The sequence below is a fragment of the Mytilus californianus genome, unplaced genomic scaffold (assembly GCF_021869535.1).
Source record: "Mytilus californianus isolate M0D057914Y unplaced genomic scaffold, xbMytCali1.0.p SCAF_9, whole genome shotgun sequence".
In the NCBI taxonomy this organism is placed as follows: Eukaryota; Metazoa; Mollusca; class Bivalvia; order Mytilida; family Mytilidae; genus Mytilus; species Mytilus californianus.
In genome coordinates, this window is record NW_026262745.1 from 34564445 (window position 1) to 34582958 (window position 18514).

Consider the following 18514-nt stretch of genomic DNA (forward strand, 5'->3'; position numbering starts at 1 on the left):
CGTGTGCACTCTTGTCAAGGTTCATTGCTCAGTGTTAAGTTTTTGTGTTTTCGTCTGTTTTTCTTAAACTATAAGCAATAGGTCAACTATATTTGTTGTATGGAAGAATTGTTAGCTGTACATGCCTGCCTAGCATGGTTCATCTGACCTTGACCTCATTTTCATGGTTCATTGGTCAATGTTTAGTTTACTTGGTTAATGTTAAGTTTATGTGACAGTTGTAATAAAGCTTTATATTTAGGACTATCAACATAATATCAATGATAAGTAAAGAAGGCGACACATTTCAGCGTGTGCACTCTTGTTAAATGGCATACGCTTATGACAGGACATAATCCAGACATCAAAATCTCTACTAAAAATTTTTTAAAAAGCACTTTAAGTAGCAAGTTAGACAACAACTTGTACCGGTTAAATTTGATAAATCTTGTTTATAAATCAAAACAATGTCAGAAAGAATAAAATAAATGCTCCTAAACTCTTATTCCAGCGGTATTATGGTCTTTGAATGTTACTTAATGGAACGCCAACATTTGCCCATGGACCTTGAAGAGGTTTTAAATGAGGAGTTGCGAACCTTCCAACATTCTAAAAACATAAACTCCCTACAATTATCTAAAACCAAACATATAGAACATATATAAAGTTAATATTTAAAATATTTGCTATATATTGAAAAATGCGTTTTCTTTTTTCATTAGTATATTAAATACAAAATTAAGGGAGAAATACCAAGGGGGCAATCAAACATTATAAATCTAAGAAAAACAGACAACACCATGGCCAGAAGAAAAACGAAGAAAAGACAATAGACCCCAAAAAGTCCACAAAAGTACCATAAATGCTTATGTAGATTATTTTTAATTCATCAGTTACTGATCTGTGCAAAATATATCTTGACCAATGAGAAATTCCACAAGGAAAGTTCTTCACTTAATACTTAACATGCTGTTTTGAACCACTGAACCCCAAAAAATATTGAATCTGGAAGGTCCCCTTATTCATAGTTAGGGCCAATAAAGGCTTTATCTTCACTATACCTAATATCCAGTTTGTTTCTTTATTACTCTGGATTCATTATTATTCGTGGGATACCAATTTTCGTTGATTTTGTGGGTATATTGAAACCACAAACTTAAAGTGTTCAAAGAAGTATCAATTGTCTATAGGCTTTTATACAAACTTTTACAAAATAATAAAATCAAATATCCATGAAAAAAGCCATTTTTATACGACAGTTTACGGGACATATTATGGTAAACCGTTGTCCTTCCATCGTCAACATATCTGACAATAACTCAAAAACGCTTAAACCAATTTTCATGAAACTTTGTTGAATGTATATATTTATTGACGTAAGCTCCTTTTCAATTTTTATAAATTTTTATAAATTTTAAATTTTATGTTTCCGAGTTATGGGATTTTATTCATAAAAAAGGGGGGATTTTCCAGTTTTCGGACAATAACTCAATAATGCTTTGAGCAGTTTTTATGAAACTTTGGTGACTGGTTTATATCTATTAAAATAAGCTCCCTTTAGTTTTTTATAAATTTATGATGAGACATTAAGGAATTATGGAACTTTATTTGTTGAAAAAGCGACTTTATTCCTCAATCCTCAAAAATTGATACCCATGAAAATTAATTAATCCACAGTTAATACCAGCTACAGTGTATCATTTTTTATTCCAGCAGCTGAGATACTTCTAGATGAACCAAGACTAGAGAAAGAAGAGGCTGTTTTGATAAATGAACCGCATACTAAGATAGACAGAGATATGGCAAACAAGTTGCAGCAGTTAAAACAAGAAATGGCACATGCACAAAGACCATGCCATCTGGAAGTGGCAAATATATCTGATGGAGCACCACCATTCCAGAGTGCTGCAGTGGCCATGTTGAATGAGACTAATAAATCAAAACTGAACGTGTCAGATAAAGAAATTACTGAAGCTAATGAAGTAATCAGTAAATTAAGACTTGAACAGTTAAAACGTCAGACAAGTAAACATAAACAATGTCATAATCGTAGTCGTAGCGATCTCACAGATTCAATCCTTGTCACAGAGAAATGGATGAAATATGAGGAGATGAAAAACCATGACTCCATCAAAGAAGAACAGATTGCGCCCCTTGCTGAACCAGAAAGTATGTGTGCTCTGTCTACTCTTAATTTGGAAAATCATGGAAAGTTTGTTGACAGGGATGATGTCAAGCACTATGTAGAAACCCAGAGACAAGATGAGAAACACTTATCCTTACAGGAAGGACCAATCGTAAAACTCCCTTTTACAGAAAATGTACGAGACACATGGTCAGACAAACCTAAACGACCAGAAAAGAGATTGTCGGTCACAAATTTCTTCAATAAGATATCCAGAGCTGTTCTTAAACCAAAAAACACTGAACCATCAAAGGATGGAACAAAGTCTCAGATGTTTGGGCGTTTTATGCGCAGAAAGAGTCTCACAAAAGAAAACAAAGAAAATATTTTACAGTCTGATCGACTGCAGCTGTACAGAAGTCAGGAAAGGAAAAGTAATAGGGAAAACAAGAAACTGAAAGGAGAGAAAGGAAAATTGGCAAAACAAAGCAAGGAAAATTTACATCGTATAGAAAAACTTAGTAGAGAAGATTTACGACAGGCAACCAAACTTAGTAGAGAAGATTTACGTCAGACAGCTAAACTAAGTAAAGAGGATTTACGTCAGCATCTTAATTCAAGCAGGGAAGATGTTTGGCAAACAGGAAAGTTGAGCAAAGAAGATTTCAGGATGCTGAGAAAACTAAGCAAAGAGGATGTTAGACATACCAAAGTGTAGAGAAATTAATATTCATATTCAAATTTTGAAAAAAGTGCTTTATATTACATTTATCATACTTGATGTTGCTATAAAAAGTTGTTATAATTATGTATTGGCTAATTTGGTGCTTTAAATTTGTACATAATTCATTGACTGTAGTTCGTCTGAAGCTATTGTCTGTCAGAGTTGTTTCTATCAATTTTGCTTTGTTTCATAGAACACATATTCAAACTACTCATGAATATATATGACTCTCAGCACACTTGTAATAGATGTGAAACCTCAGTGAATATTGGAATTTTTGTCCAATGAGCCTGCATGAAATTAATGTTCACTTTTGAATATTTGTCATTTTCGACAAAAATACTGGATTCATGTAAAGCCTTAGTTGCTTCTATTTGCTCTATGACTAAGTGTTTCATTATATATAAAAATTAATAAGGGAAGGGAGAGAGTCATATAAAAAAAAAATTTGAATAGGGTTTGATGGTGTAGGATTTATGCAAATTTGATGATTATTTCATAACAGAGCTTAATTTTCTATGATTACAATGTACATGTACCTAGTGAGGAGACTTGTGTAATGCCTAGACCTATATATATCATGCTTTGTTCAAATGAATCTCTGCTGCAGTAAATGGCATTTTTTTGGTGTCTTTGCTTTCAAGGTAAAGTTAAGTTTTGGATTAGAGTTGCTTTAAGGGAAGTTTTAGGTTATGGTTAAGTTCATTTAGTCCTATGTTGCTCCTTGAAGGAAAAGACAATTTTATTAAGGTTGTGAAATTTTGCGGTTGTGTTTGTAGGCTGTGATCAGATTTTTTTCCTGTTTAAATATTTAGTGCAATTTTTTTTTCTATTGAGCAGAATCAAAAGTTGAGCTTTTGTAGCAGTATTAGTGTATTATTAATTCTTGAAACAGATAAAAATTTAAAAGACTAGCTGAATGTTGTACCTAAAACAATGAAGCACAATTGTAGGTACATTGTACTTGGAATGAATATTAATTAGATGAAACTGCTGTGTTGACACTATATCAAAAAAAATTGTTATAAAAAATTTGATACATGTATATCATTACGATATAAAATTATGAAGATGGAATTTTGATTATACAGAATAGACAAAACACAAAAAAAGATGTCAATGGTTTTGAAATTTTCTTTATATGTATATTACTTGTCAGACTAACCTCTGTGCCATCCTTTTTTCATGTGTTAGGTTTTTTTTTATAAATATATAGAATTATTTAAAGTGAATTAGTTTAATATTCAAAACAGTTTATTGTGAGGATAACATATTTTGTAAATATAAAAAGCACAATGTTATTAAAATTATCTCTATAAACAATATTTTGTAACAGTTTATATTTCAATATACACTTATTTTATAATTTGATATGGACTTTATGATCATATTTTTTGCTTAGGGTTGTGATTTGTGTGCAATAGATTTTTTGTAGGCTGTGATAGAAATTTAGTTTTGTCATTTTTTTAGCATGTTTAAGCTCAAGTTTAAAAGACGGAGTTATTTCCATTACTTAGCACTTATCATCGTCCATTACATTGTTTGAAAAATTTTATGCCCTTGGTACAATTATAGTTGACCCTTTCATTGACAATATAACATACCAAATTTAAAGCTAAGGCCTCAACAAAAAATATGTGTGTGTTTAATGTAACCTATTGAGAGAAAAAAATACAGTTGGTCAGTCAGCAAATTGTTTTTTTTTTTTCTTTGATCCTGAAATCCGATCTGGTATTGCATTCAGTGGTGTAGCACCAGTGTAGCACTCAATGAAGCATGTGCTTACAAATAATTTTATAAAACTTTTTTTTTCAATAAGAATTTAACTTTAACTGTTCAGCTTCAGGGGAGCTTCTCCCAAACCCATCCCACCTCTACCCCCTGCTATGACAATGACTTCAAGGGCAATGACAATAAAATAAAAAGAGAGCGTTTTTTTTTCATATATTGATAGAAAATGTGTGTAGTTGTTATCTTTATTCTTATATTTTTCCTCAGTGAATGTTGCTTTCCATTTGTTCTTCCAATATAGTACAAAAATATATTTTAAAAGGATAAATTTGGCTCAGTCATAACTGATGTACAAGCCTAAATCATTGGCTGAAATTATTATCAGATTGGCTCATTGGTTTCTACAACAGTTGTAGTGAGGAACAAGTCTAATGAAGCAGATTGAAAGATCTGATTTTAATCAGATTGCTACTACAAATGAGCTGTGTCGGATAGAAATAGACCTTATACAAGTGCACGTATACATGTACATATATAAGACTTTGATTGATTTTGGTCTGTTTTGTAGATTGTCTTATAACAGCTCAATTTTCAAACAGTTACAGAATTTCCATAGATATTTTTGGAACCCGAAATAGGTTAACAGATTTATTGATGTTCATCTGCATTAGGTCGATTTCTATCCGTCACAGCTCAAATGTAGATCATATTTGTTGGTAGTGTTCCTGGACCATTTGGGCCACATCAAATTAATCAGCATATACTGTTTTCTATAGTTCACTTTTTATTAACAGAGCATATAATTATTATAAGTTGTAGCATATAAAATATAGGATATGCCAAAACAGATAGTTAACATACCAGTGACCAGTTTCACAAAAAAATCTTACGACTAAAGTTGATTATGAGTATTCTGAATTGTTCGGGACTTACGATCAACTTTAGTTTTAAGTTTTTTTGTGAAACTGATCACAGGAGCTGTTAATTATGTGTTTTGGCATATCCTATATTTTATATGCTCTATATTTTTTTCCTTTCTGATTTACATAATTAATATGGCTTCAAATAACAGAAAGTTCCGTTGGGTCTACTGTGTTTATAGACCTCTTACATTGGTATATCATCACTATCTTACTCATTTAATTGTTATAAGTTGTTTTACAAAATTTAAACTGTTTAAGATGTAGTCTATTTGCAGTTGTATATTGCAAACGAAAAATAATTGTGATTGTAAAATTTGTGAATTCTATAGAAAAGTGTGATGTATTATTTTTCAGCTATGTGACAAGTAAAAAATTATATATATGTTTCTGTTTATCAGATGTTCTTTAATGAGCCAATTTTTATTTATTACGAAGAACATTTGAAAAATTATGTTTTAATCAATATATCCTTTATTTGCATTTAAAATGTATTTAGTTTACTGTGAATTCATTTTTATTTGTGGGATACCAATTTTGATGAGTGATGGGGAACCAAGAATTTCAATGTTCAAAAAAGACCCCATTTTCTATAGGCCTGTAGCCAGACTAAAGAAATGGCATAACTATGAAATCAAATATCCACAAAAAGTACAATTTTTCTTCAATCCACGAAAATTGGTATCCAGGAAAAAATATGAATCCACAGTATTTGAGTTGAGATACTTCCAGCTGTGTTCATGTTTATACAATGTTATATTTTAAAATATGCACTAGATGCAAGCTAGACTTGCAAAATATCTGTCTGTTTCCTGCCTCTCTAATGACCTTATGTTTGACCAAAGACCCAAATACATTTAATTACCTTGCTCCCAAAACATAACATTTAAGGAATAGTGTTTTTGTGTAGTTTAAATAAAATAAGAATCCTTTTTCCACTGAATGATTATTCAAATTTGGAATTAGATTGACCAAAATGGAAATAAAAAGTTGTCATTACATTTGAAATATTGAAGATTCCATTGCACATGTGCAAATTAGTAGATGTGTAATGTTAACCCACGCTGGACTCTGAGAAAACATGATTTTTGAAGATTTTGTCTAAAAGAATTTTTTTTTTTTTTTTAATCTAATCTACCCTCTCTTTATTGTGACAGGAGACACGATATTTGCATTTATCCTGCATTCAACCATTTTACCATACCAATACAGGTATAGAGATAAACCAAAGCAATACATGTATAGTATATGAATATAAGTTACCGGTATCCTGCTTCTGTTGAAAAGCACACTGTTACATTCAAAACACTTTGTGACAGTTTAATTTGGGTCCTCTTCTCAGTCAGCATTTGAAACAATGTTGATTTCATTACAATACGAATTCAATGGTGTTAGAGGTAATAAAATATATTTTAATAATTGCAGGATACAAAAAAACGGGTACATTCATGATTGTAGTTAAATATAAAATGTTTTTGTACTCACTATTAAACAGAAGAAAAGCTCAGTGAGCATTGCTTTTCTTCCTGTTTCGAAATCGTTTAAAAATTAATTTAATGTTCCTACAATGTTTCAATATTGCATATTTTTTTTTTTTGCATTGTCTGATAGAACAATGAAATAATTGTATTGTAAGAGCAACCGTTATTTTGTTAAAGCATATATGTAGTAAAATATTATCATGACTTGTATGCATTTCTTAACATATTTCATACTTGTTATACTATATGATAGATTAGATATATCGTAAAAATTAGATAATAAAAGCAATAAATTAGTTGTTTTAAAGTTTCACAAGATTAATGAACTGCTGAAAGTGCTGGTTGTGTTCAAATTAATAGATTAAATGTTGTTCAGACCAAATTATATTTTCATCAATAACAAATAGTAATCAACACTCAATCAATTTTCATTGACTCAAAAGAAGTCTTTTTTTTACCAAATGCATTATTATAATATCATATTATTGAAAAGCTGTGATTTATCAATTCATGTCACATGTTTAGATAATGGTATTCCTAAAATTTGATACTAAGAGGTCATATTGACCAGATACATTTTGATTGGAGGTTGATTATAATTTTCTCCCAATCAAAATAGAGCTTTCATTTAACTTTGGTTAAGGGAGAGGATTTTTTCTTCAATTAGCTTTGCCTTTTCTTGTCTGTTTGCTTTTAGATATTTCAGATCGATGTTTTTTTTATGTTGGAATTTGGATAAAATTATTAATTTGCAAGTAATAAAAATCTGTTAGAATATTTTTTTTAATGTTCAAGCTTTAAGGAAATAAATAAGACATTTACTTCAGTACACATGTTTCAGAATTTTGTGTTGAAAAAAGATCTAGACAAAAACATTAATTTCAAATGGCTGATAGTAATTTAATTAGTGTTATTTTTGAATTAATCATAAGTATAGAACATAATTATTGAAGTTTAACTTGAAAAAAGAAAACACTTTACTATATGCAAATAGTGGAATTGTTTTTGCAAATATACTGTGTACCAACGTTGCCTGGTAGTTAAAGCTTTAAAATTGTAAAAAAATATTACTCTCTGAACTTATTTTATCTTATTTCTTAATTGTACAAGTTAACTGACTTAAATTTTGATTTGGTTATTTTTTCTAGCATAATTTAAATAAAATAATTAGTCATGTTTCTAATATTCATATTTTTAATCAAACTAAGATCTATTTTCTTCTCATTGCTATAGAATCATAATAAATAATGAATAAAGAAGTTTGTGTTGCTGATATGACTTCATTATTTTTATGCACTGCCTACAATAGAAGGGGAATAATCTTATATGACTTATTTATTTTTATGTGATGCCTATATTAGAAGGGGCATAATGTTTACAGATCTGCATCTGTCTTTATATCCATCTGTTTGGTTCTTTTTAGGTATGAGATTATAGTTATGACCCCTTGTCATTGGAGGGGGCATTAAGTGTAACACTTATCTGTCCGTACATCCGTCCGTCTATACGTCCCAAAATTGGTTTCTGTTCTCTAACTTTAGTTTGCCTAAACCAAATGTTATGACACTTATACACAATGCTTATTACCACAAAACACAGATCAAATTCGTATTTGGAATGCATCACTTCTACCGATCTGGAGTTATGCCCCTTGTCATTGGAAAAAATGCTTAATTTTTCGTTTTGGTTCTCTTAACTTTAGTTTGCCTCAACCAAATGTTATGAAACTTATACACAATGTTTATTACCACAAAACTCAGATCAAGTAAAAATTTGGGTGGCGTCACTTTTTCTGTTCTTGAGTTATGCCTCTTTATAATGTTATATGCAAGCGAGGGCATCATCTGTGTCCCCTCGACACATTCTCCATTTATTTTAGTTTAAGGTACCTCTTAGATGAGGTCACATCAACTTGAAACTCTTTAATACATGGAAATCATATACTGTAAATTCAGAAATTATTACTTGCATTTTTTATTGGGATTTTTTGAAGAATGGGCAGTAATGGAAGATCAATTATTACGATTTCAGGAAAGAACCTTAAAAAAACGAAGGTACTTGCAACAAAAGCCTACTTATAACCTCTATCAAAAAGTACATTTGACTAAAACTGACAATTCAAACACTTTTTCTTGCCTACAACTTAGTTATTTCAGGAAAATGGGTATGCTAATTTGTCAGAGAGATAACAGCAACAACTGTTTGTATGAAGCTTCATAAAAGTTAAATCCTTTGTATCCGCTATACTTGGTTGGTTAATGCCTATAAAATGAGAAAGACTCGTATTGATTTTTGGGTCAAATGTGAAGGTCACAGCAGCTATTAATAGACTGAAATTTGGACAAAATTGGGGTTTCCATATGTCTTCAACTATATTTCCAAATTTGCCAAATTTAATTTTGTTTATGCCCTTCTATGAGATGATGTTTAGGTCGCTAAATCAAAGTTCAAGATTAAAGCAGAAACGACTGATATTGGGTGGGGAATGTGGTTTTGTCAACTTCACCAAACTCAGCTGGAGAATACCACTTAGAAAGAACAATTTCCCTATTGTTTATTTTTTAGTCAGTAGGTCAAAGGTTGAGATCACATTACCTTTGCATAGACTGAAAGGTTGTGAAAAGTTATGTTTCAGATCATACCTCAGATTTTTATATACTTTTTTTGGTTGATTGAGCACATTGGGATGAAAAGACCTATTGACTTTAGGTCAAGGTCATGGTTACAGCATCAATTAATAAACTGAAATTTGGATTTGTTTTTTTTCCCGCCATTTAACATACATTGTCTGCAAAATAGTCTTAATTGTATTTGATACAAAAATTTTCCTCTACTATTGTTCCATTAAGATCGCATCTCCGCATATGCACCAATGGTGCTCCTTAATTTTTATCTTTATTAGGTGACTGAGTAACACACCAATTCAATTTATTCTATAGAATTTAAAGGTGAAAATGTCCGTCTAAGATAAAATAATCTTGATCTTTAGTTCCATTGACGGTGTGTCTTGGAGTCAGAATTTGGTTTCCAAGTAGGGTAACATTTATTCCCTCGGACTGTTACCTTGTAAACTATCATGTTACATACACAAATGGTATATTTTCATACAACATAAACGAGTTCCCGTCCTGATATGCAAAATATATTTGCCACTGTATGTTTAAAATCAGTCCATCATCATCATACATTTATTATGCATGTAAATTCATTACAACCTAGAAGTGCATATGCATCGAAGATGTTTTATTTGACATTAACCTTGACCTGTCTGGTTCATTGACCTCCAAAGTCCTTTAAATTTTTTAAACAAGCAACACGAAACCAACGGGCAATCAAAACCATAAAATGAAGAAAGAATTTAGTAACACCATAGTCAAAAAGACAAAAAAAAACAACACACAAACTCCACTCAAAACAATATATTGGTGCATGCAATAATTACTTTGTGTACAAAAACATGGATTGCAGGATTTTGAGATCATAATAACGTTTCGTTGGTTAACATTATCTTTTCATGTTTAGGTCAGTTTCTCATATTATATAAGAAATAGAGAATGACTGTAAAGCACACATGTTCGTCTAACAGTGTTAAAATGACCTTGACGTATGTTTCATGTATCACTGATAATACTCATATCTGCGGTACATTTTGTGAGAGCGTGATCTTAAACATTTTCCAGTTGCAATATCAAGCAAAATTCAAAAAGACATGTGAGCCATTTCATTTGTACACTCTTGTTTTTGTCCTTGTTGCTTAAAGTGTTTTTGTGTATACTGTATATATATATATATATATATATATATATATATATATAAGACTAAATTGAAAACAACGTTCAAACCTATGATTGGGTTGGATAAAAACCGCAATTGTTATACGTGTGCATACAAAACAAATTTCTTGGTAGAGGGGTCTAAATACAGCACAAACAACATTTTCCAAAAGACCAAATAAGTGAAAAAGTATATTTCAACAAAACGCATTTGACTAGCAGTTCGAACAACGGATGTTCTTAAACACTGCCGACTGCCATGGCGATTGCCAAATAAACGGATCACCAGATGTAACAAAATGGATCTTAATTATTAATTTAATACCAAACAGAAAACAATAAACTTGCGGAAAGGATGGTATACCGCAACACCATTTTCGGATTTCGACAATTAATGTCTCTTCAGTGATGTTAGGAATCGAAACGGTATTTGGAAGGCCATATAATTTACATCAATTTAGGATAGACTCTTGAATTTTGAAGAGTCGAAATAGGCTGAACGGATTATATACACCCGATAATATATATTATTATTTTAATGTATATCCAAGACATAATCGTGACAGTCTTTAGTGTAATGTCTCTTGATGCTTTCTCTTGGGTGCTGAACAATACAGTTACTCTCCCGTTTGTTTTGAGCATGTGATAGCTGACCTTCATGTATTTTTATTGTGTAATTTTTGTATACATTTTTGTTTATAGTAGTGTTGTTAGCTTTAAGTCATCTTTTTTTTAATACATTTAAAATTTTGTAATTTTATGACAAAAATAGTCCCAACGTTTTTAGATAAATACATGAATCAAAATGACATTAAATAACCACCACTAACTAATAACTTAAATACTATATTTACGATTTAGAAAACACTATTATATTCCAAGGATAAAGATTAACGTTATATACGATTATCATAGGAAAGTTATTATAGGCCCTTTTGGTATGAAGTATTGTTTTTACGCTTAAATCAATTTAGAAAAATTCAAATTGATTTTAGAATAGGAATATTTTTTGAGAGTTTTTAACAACGATGACCAGCTCTTGCTAAGGCAAAATGTTCTCTAGATGTTTTCCCGGTTGTTGTGTCCGTAGCTATCGCTTCTAATTCAGTTCCTCCGTAAATAAGTTCAAGTCTTATCTGCTTTTCTCCATATTTATTACATGACATTTTACTGACATCAACTGTCAAAGATCCCAGTTGGAAACACCCGTCTTCGTCCGTGAACTTTGGTGACCTTTTAATGGAAGCAAACACAATAAATTCCATATGAGTTTGATCTGGATCGATGGTTTTATATGTTTTGCTTACTGATTTTCCAAGATTTACATGTTCACCATCTTTAACATGGATGCAGAATATTTTATCACAGTGGGATTTCCCATTTATAAATATTTTTTTATCTACGGGATATCCTTTTCTAAATGGTTCGGTTGTCTCTATACCATAAGTAAAAGTACTTATCCTTGACTGAAAAGTTCGCGGCGAATGCCCATATAGAACAGCACCTTTCAGTACGGATAATACGGAATTTGGTGGTATTAAAACTCTCAGCGAATTGAACTTAAATCGAATTGCTTCCTGCAATAGATAACATTCGGAATATCCCCCAACCATGAAAATGGTTGTCAAATCTGTTACTTGACTCTGTCGAAAAAGTATTGATAGATGGTTTACAATGTCGTAAATAGCACCTGCGAACAGTGATTTGAATAACGAAAGATCTATTTCTAGCTTGTCTTTGACTAGTCGAATATTATTTTTAAACTTCAAGTTTTCTGATATCAGCTCGTTCACATCTTTCTCTCTAGTTTTCAAGCATAATCTATTAATGGTATTCGGAAAAGTAAGCTGAACCTTACCATGACCGACAATTGAAAAGTCTCTCCTCTTAGCACGTTCGAATGAATGAAATATATCCATATAATCCGACATATATTGTTTTTGAAGCTCACAAAAAATGTCTTTGCCGACAATATCTTTTAGAAGTTTCTTAAACTCTTGGTCGACCTTGATTCCACCCCAGTCTCCGCCGCTCGCCTTGTTCAATTCTCGGATTCTTCCATTTTCTTGAATCTGATGCACTGCAATATCAACCGTTCCACCTAAAAACAACAAGAAATGGCAATTGTTTGTGTTTCTTTTTTCAATGTGAGAGAAGTTTGCTATTAATTTTCTACATAAGTGTAAGTCAATCAGATGTATTGAATACATATTGTGTCCATATAATTACATCAGGTCGACAGTTGACCAAAAATGCCCATATATTTATGTCGGCCTTTCAATTGGTCGACTTTTCAAACTGTCGATCTGTAAAAATTTGGACTGTCAACCTGTCGACTGTATCCTACTTGACCCCAAACCTCGTCAGTGGTCTTAGTTTTCTATTGTGTATATTGTCTTTTAAAGAATTTAGTGTTGGTACATGTGAGATCTTTGGTAGTTGCTGTTGATTTCCTAAATTTGGGTTCCAGTCGATTTCGAGCTTCACAAAGTTTGAATATCTATCGATTAAGGTTGTATGTTATGTATAGATGTCTTTTCTTGTTTTATTCTATTTTTGAGTTGCTGCCTTATTGACGAATATGACACATTTTCTCCTTATTATACGAAATACATGAAAAAATCTACCATGTAGAGACATTATACTGTTACCCCGTATGGCTAGTGACATCAATTGAAACGTAGGTCCAAATACAAATACACTAAAAATCTTGACCGGCAAAGAGGTTTTTGCAGAGGTGCAGACATTTTTAGAGAACGGATTTCGAGGGCACCTTTGCCCAAACCATGTCAAGGATGGAGCTTGACAAGGGTAATTCCGAATCTAATAGTTTCCAAAGGGCAGTGCAAACGCACCCCTCGCATCCTTTCCCCTCTGCGTATGGGCATGCAATTGGAGTAACACCAATAGCAGTGACATGATTTAATCACAGAAGCTTAAAACGAGTGAATGCTGTCATGAGGTTAATCTTAAGATAGCACACTTAAACAATTTTTCATTGTTTTGACTGGAAATTGCATGGTTTGCGTGTATTTGAGATAGTTTACGCTCAAAACGATAGGTTACTCAACAAAAAAAATCACAAAAAACTAGTGTCTGTTATTTTGACATATAGTTAGCACATTTACCGCCAGCATCTAAAACTAGGAACTTTTCTCCTCGTTCAAGTTCTGTCGCATCACTTCTCTTCATCCATTCTATACAGTACAGCGAAGCAGCTTCCGGTTCCAAGGCCATTACCAGACTGTTGTTTGATATACCAGCCTTTGAAAACATACTACATTATGTACCGTTATACTTGTTTATTAAAATTTCTTTCTCGAAACCTGTCTTAGAATTTTAATCAGCAATGTGTGATTCTCAGTTTATGATCGAATATCTCCTTCGTTCTCTGGTTTTGCAATTGTTAACATTAAATCGATTTATAACTTCCTAAAGATGATTCTAAACTAGTTTTAGAGTTTACGTGTTTCTAAAAAATGACAGGACATTAATACAAAAACCAAATTCTTTAAAACGTAGAGCTTTGCATTGCCTCAATAGAAGTTAAATAAATTCATTTTGGATCTGTATTTCCTTTAATCAAAAACATTTCAAAACCAGATTTTTAGATATTTTATCAAGGAAGTTTTCTCTTTTGAAGGGTTGAGTGAAACAAATACATTAAGAGTATTATCTTGTAAAAATGAATGTATAAAATATCAGAATAACATACTCTATTTGCAGCCTCTCTCATGAAAGTTTTAGCATTATCATTCCATAGAGCTGGAACGGTGAGAACCCAACGGATATGTTCCTGACCAATCGAAGAATCTTTCACATAACACATAGCAAGTAGATCTGCCTTCATGTAACCAATCGCAGCAGAGAAAACTTTTAATGCTGACATGCGTTTTCCTTGGTTGTCTTTTAATTTAGTATTGGTATTTATGTTCTGAAAATATACCAGACATGAACATGTCTAATGTCCAATAAGCAAAAAAGGATAAATAACACAAAATCAACTGTATGTCTTTTAAGAGCTCGTAGGTGGCTGTGAAAAGAATTACAACTTTTAGATCGCAGCCAAATTGAAATATTTCACTATAGACCCGATGCCGATGTAGAATGTTTAATTTTCAGTCAACATCACAGTTGAATTGACCCTTTAAGTCGAAAGCGACTCGTTCTTAGAGTGCAACAGTCTTTGCATCTTATCTAAATCTTGAATGCTCAAATTTTTTATGTTCTTGACTGACTTCATAAACTTTCATTCTTGTTCGTAACTGCCCAAAGTAGTTTTATATCTACGTGTCACTGTTGACAAATGTTTTATTTTTATTTACGGACGACATTATGATTTGGTTTGACCGTTATGGAATATCTGTCTCACAAATGACCAATCCCGTCTTCTTTTCCTCGATTCTGACATCACCGAATGATACTTAAAACCGAGTGTGTACTTTTCTTGAGCAACTTGACGGGTGTCCCTTTTGTATTTTTTCTTTTCTTTTTCTTTCTTTCTTTCTTTTTTTAGTTCTAACTATGATATTATAAACGACAGTTCGCGTTGAAAAACTAACAATCAATCAAACAATCAAACAATCAATCACGTGAATAGATGCAAATGTATTCTAAATTGATACCTAAAATACATAACTTTTCTTACCATGTTTTGATACAATATCATCTTAAATCGACTGAAATAAAACCACTCCTCCACATTAATATCTTCGTCCTCTAAAAGTCGCAGATATTTTTCTTCAGCTTCAAATCCAAACGAGTGAAATCGTCTCTGTTCGTCAAATAAAATAGAAGTGGACGTTTTTACCGCTTTGAACTGAGGACTAGACCATAATTTGGCGGTTATTAACATCGGATTTCTTTTGTGCTCGTTAGATGATGAAAACGCATAACCTGAATAAGAAGTACCGAAATCTATAGCAGCAACCATAAGAAAACTATCGGTTTCCGTATTTGTTACGTCTTCTTCTATTTTGTCTTCTTTCATTTCCTTTTTTCTTTGATTATCAGGAAGTGTGCCAGATTTCCGTTGTGCTTCCATTCTGTCCTTTTGTTTAGTGTTTTCAGACATGTTAATAGTACTTTGTTTGCCTTCAGAGTCTTGTTTCATACCATTCTTACTGACGGTTAATTCTAATTTCTTTGATACAGTAACGTTGTCTTTCTTAATTTCTCTCTTTGGAAGAGAAGATCGATGTAATAATTTTGGTGGTAATGTAACTGGGTTAATAGTTTCAGAGTCGGTTTCGGATTTGAGTGGACTTAATTTCTCATCAATGCATCTTACTTCTGCTTTTGATGGTATTAAAGACCGTTTACTCAATTTAAAATCTTCTTTTTTCTTCATCGCAGACTGAATGTATTCTGCACCAATCTTCTTGAAGTCAACTTTTTCGTTGTTATCGTTATAGTCCACGGATTTGGACTGCTGTTCATTATTTTCCTCTTTCGTTTTGGTTTTAAATAAGACCTCCTTCCTGAAATCTGTCCCTATTGTTTCGCTTTTAATTTTGTTTTTTACTTTTTCATCTACAAACGATTTAAAGTTAAGTGATTTACTTTTTTTATTATCTATTGTCTTTGGAAATAAAGATTTATAATTGCTTTGTATTTCGGGCGAATCAAAAAGTGTGTCTTCGTCTCTACGTTTTACTAATGTTGTTTTTGAACGCAAATGGGATCTTTTAACAATTCTGTCATCTAATTTATGAACAGTTGTATCGTCACTTATCCTAACTGATTTCTTCTTTTGGTTTGCAAATTGACTGCCATATATCGATTCAGTCCGTCTTGGTAACATACTTTGCATTGATGGTTTAATGGTATTTTGTTTTTATTACTAAGGATTCTGTCAGTTTTTGTCATAAGAGTATTTTAGTTTCATCAAACTACTATAACAATGATTTCCCACATAAACCCTTCTTCTAAATATGGTGTAACAAAGACGTTTCTACTGTCAGAGAAATGAGAAATCGAGGCAGGTTTGATATCATGGTATTCTGCAATAAAATGTATTTGCATATGTTTAGTATTTCTATTTGTTTTGCAATGTTTGCTGTTTTATATTATCAATTTTACCTTGGCAAAATTGTTTTGCTGCCTTTTTCGATTTTTAATATTTTTTTCTTAAACGCCGGCATTATGACTTCTAGCTTTTATATTTGCTTGTAAACTTGTAACCTACAATTTTATCGTGAAACTGTATGTGCTTGCTTATGAATGTATTTACCACGTCAAACGTATCACATAACCCATTTGATCTGTATAGCAATCAAATTTAACTATGAAAAGAAGTTCCATGGAAAGACAATTTCAGTCCCATTTACTATGTTTTATTCCAGATATGTTTAAATGTTTTGAATATATATATTAAATATTTTTCTCTCGTACATGACTGGTGATGGATACATTTACATTCTTTTGATAAAACATCTGGGCTTTCGCCTTCAATGCCAATTTTTACAAATTTCTGGACTTTCATGTTTTCAAACCACCATTTTGTTCTATTTTGCACTGATATGTATCAACAAAATTAAATCACACTATATTGAAAGGGCTTTCTCTTCATTAAAGCATAGAAAAGGCTGTTTGATAGTCGAAAAAAGGTTTTCAACAAAATTATAACACTCGAAACACGGTCCTTCCACACGTTAAATACAATTCAATTCTAAATTGATATATCTGAATACTTTTTGTAATAGCGCATCATGTCAAATACATAGGAAAATCGTATCGCCATGACTGAATAAATCGTTTACTCTTCAAGATTCCTAATACCACCCAATACTGCTATGGATGGAACAATACTATAGCTGACATTTCTGTCACCTTATCCCAAGTTGTATCCCTCCAGTTAAATTGTGCTGGCTTATAAAATAAATACACGGTAACGAAAAGAACTATATAGACACTGAAATGATTATTATGATTTCCGTAAATGTTTAACTTTAAATTACCAATAAGTAATACATTTTGATGCTGATTATTTATATATCATCAAATCTATGACTATGTTTATACGTAACTGTCAATACCTCCAGTGGATCCGGTCTTCAAACTGTTACTCCTAAATAAAAAGGAATAATAGAATTGTCGAATGTGTTAGAAGACACTTAAATGTTTTGTTTATAACTGTTTTGTGTACATGTTGACTGGTATTAGTTTCACTCTTTATTGTTTATATAATGCTGTTTATTAAATATATATATATATATAAACCCTATTCCAACAAATTTATAACATCGAAAACACGATCCATCTGTACGGTAAGTAACTTTTAATTCTAAATTGATATACAAATGTACATGAATACTTTTTGTAAAATTCCATCATGTCAAATACATAAAGGAAAATCTTGATGCCATGACTGAATAAATCATTTACACTTCAGGGAACATAGCTCCATCCAATACTACTAAGGCTATAACAATAATGTGGCTGATCTTTCTGTCTCCTGATAAGTTTTATGCCTCCAGTTAAATGGTGCTGGTTTATAAAAGAAAATACACGGTTACGAAGAGAACTAAATAAACATTGAAGTGATTTTTCTGATCTCATAAATATTTAACTTATCTTTTGAATTACCAATAATAAATGTTGATGTGAATTATTATATATTATCAAACCTATAATGACTTTGTTTATACGTAAATGTCATTACCTCCAGTAGACCCGGTCTTCCAACTGTTACCTCTAAATTAAACGGAATAATAGAATTGTCGAATGTGTTAGAATACACTTAAATGTTTTGTTGATAACTGTTTTGTGTACATATGTTG

General features: G+C 31.6%; 2 protein-coding genes across 2 annotated transcripts in view; one reads left to right on the top strand and one right to left on the bottom strand.

Moving 5' to 3' along the window:
* The window catches only part of LOC127714540 (inverted formin-2-like), a 28343-nt gene extending 25459 nt beyond the window's left edge, over positions 1–2884 (top strand). Inside the window, exon 16 of the mRNA XM_052220620.1 lies at positions 1693–2884. Coding sequence (XP_052076580.1) covers positions 1693–2822 — 1130 coding nt within the window. The 3' untranslated portion in view covers positions 2823–2884. The remainder of the gene's footprint in view (positions 1–1692) is intronic.
* An 8589-nt stretch (positions 2885–11473) lies between these two features.
* LOC127714641 (heat shock 70 kDa protein 12A-like) lies at positions 11474–18514 on the bottom strand. The gene is made up of 6 exons (XM_052220703.1): positions 18397–18514; positions 17771–17802; positions 15382–16735; positions 14449–14667; positions 13862–13997; positions 11474–12834 (listed from the first exon to the last, which is right to left on the bottom strand). Exons 3-6 carry the CDS (start codon positions 16543–16545, stop codon positions 11753–11755), a joined length of 2601 nt encoding a protein of 866 aa, XP_052076663.1. The 5' UTR covers positions 16546–16735; positions 17771–17802; positions 18397–18514; the 3' UTR covers positions 11474–11752.

What these genes read in the sequence shown, in the direction of transcription:
- LOC127714641 (XM_052220703.1), bottom strand. Translation starts at nt 16,545, where the DNA reads ATGCAAAGTATGTTACCAAGACGGACTGAATCGATATATGGCAGTCAA. An exon ending in TGATATTGTATCAAAACATG is followed by an intron (nt 14,668 to 15,381) that starts GTAAGAAAAGTT and finishes GTATATTTTCAG; the next exon opens with AACATAAATACCAATACTAA. An exon ending in CCTAGTTTTAGATGCTGGCG is followed by an intron (nt 12,835 to 13,861) that starts GTAAATGTGCTA and finishes TGTTGTTTTTAG; the next exon opens with GTGGAACGGTTGATATTGCA.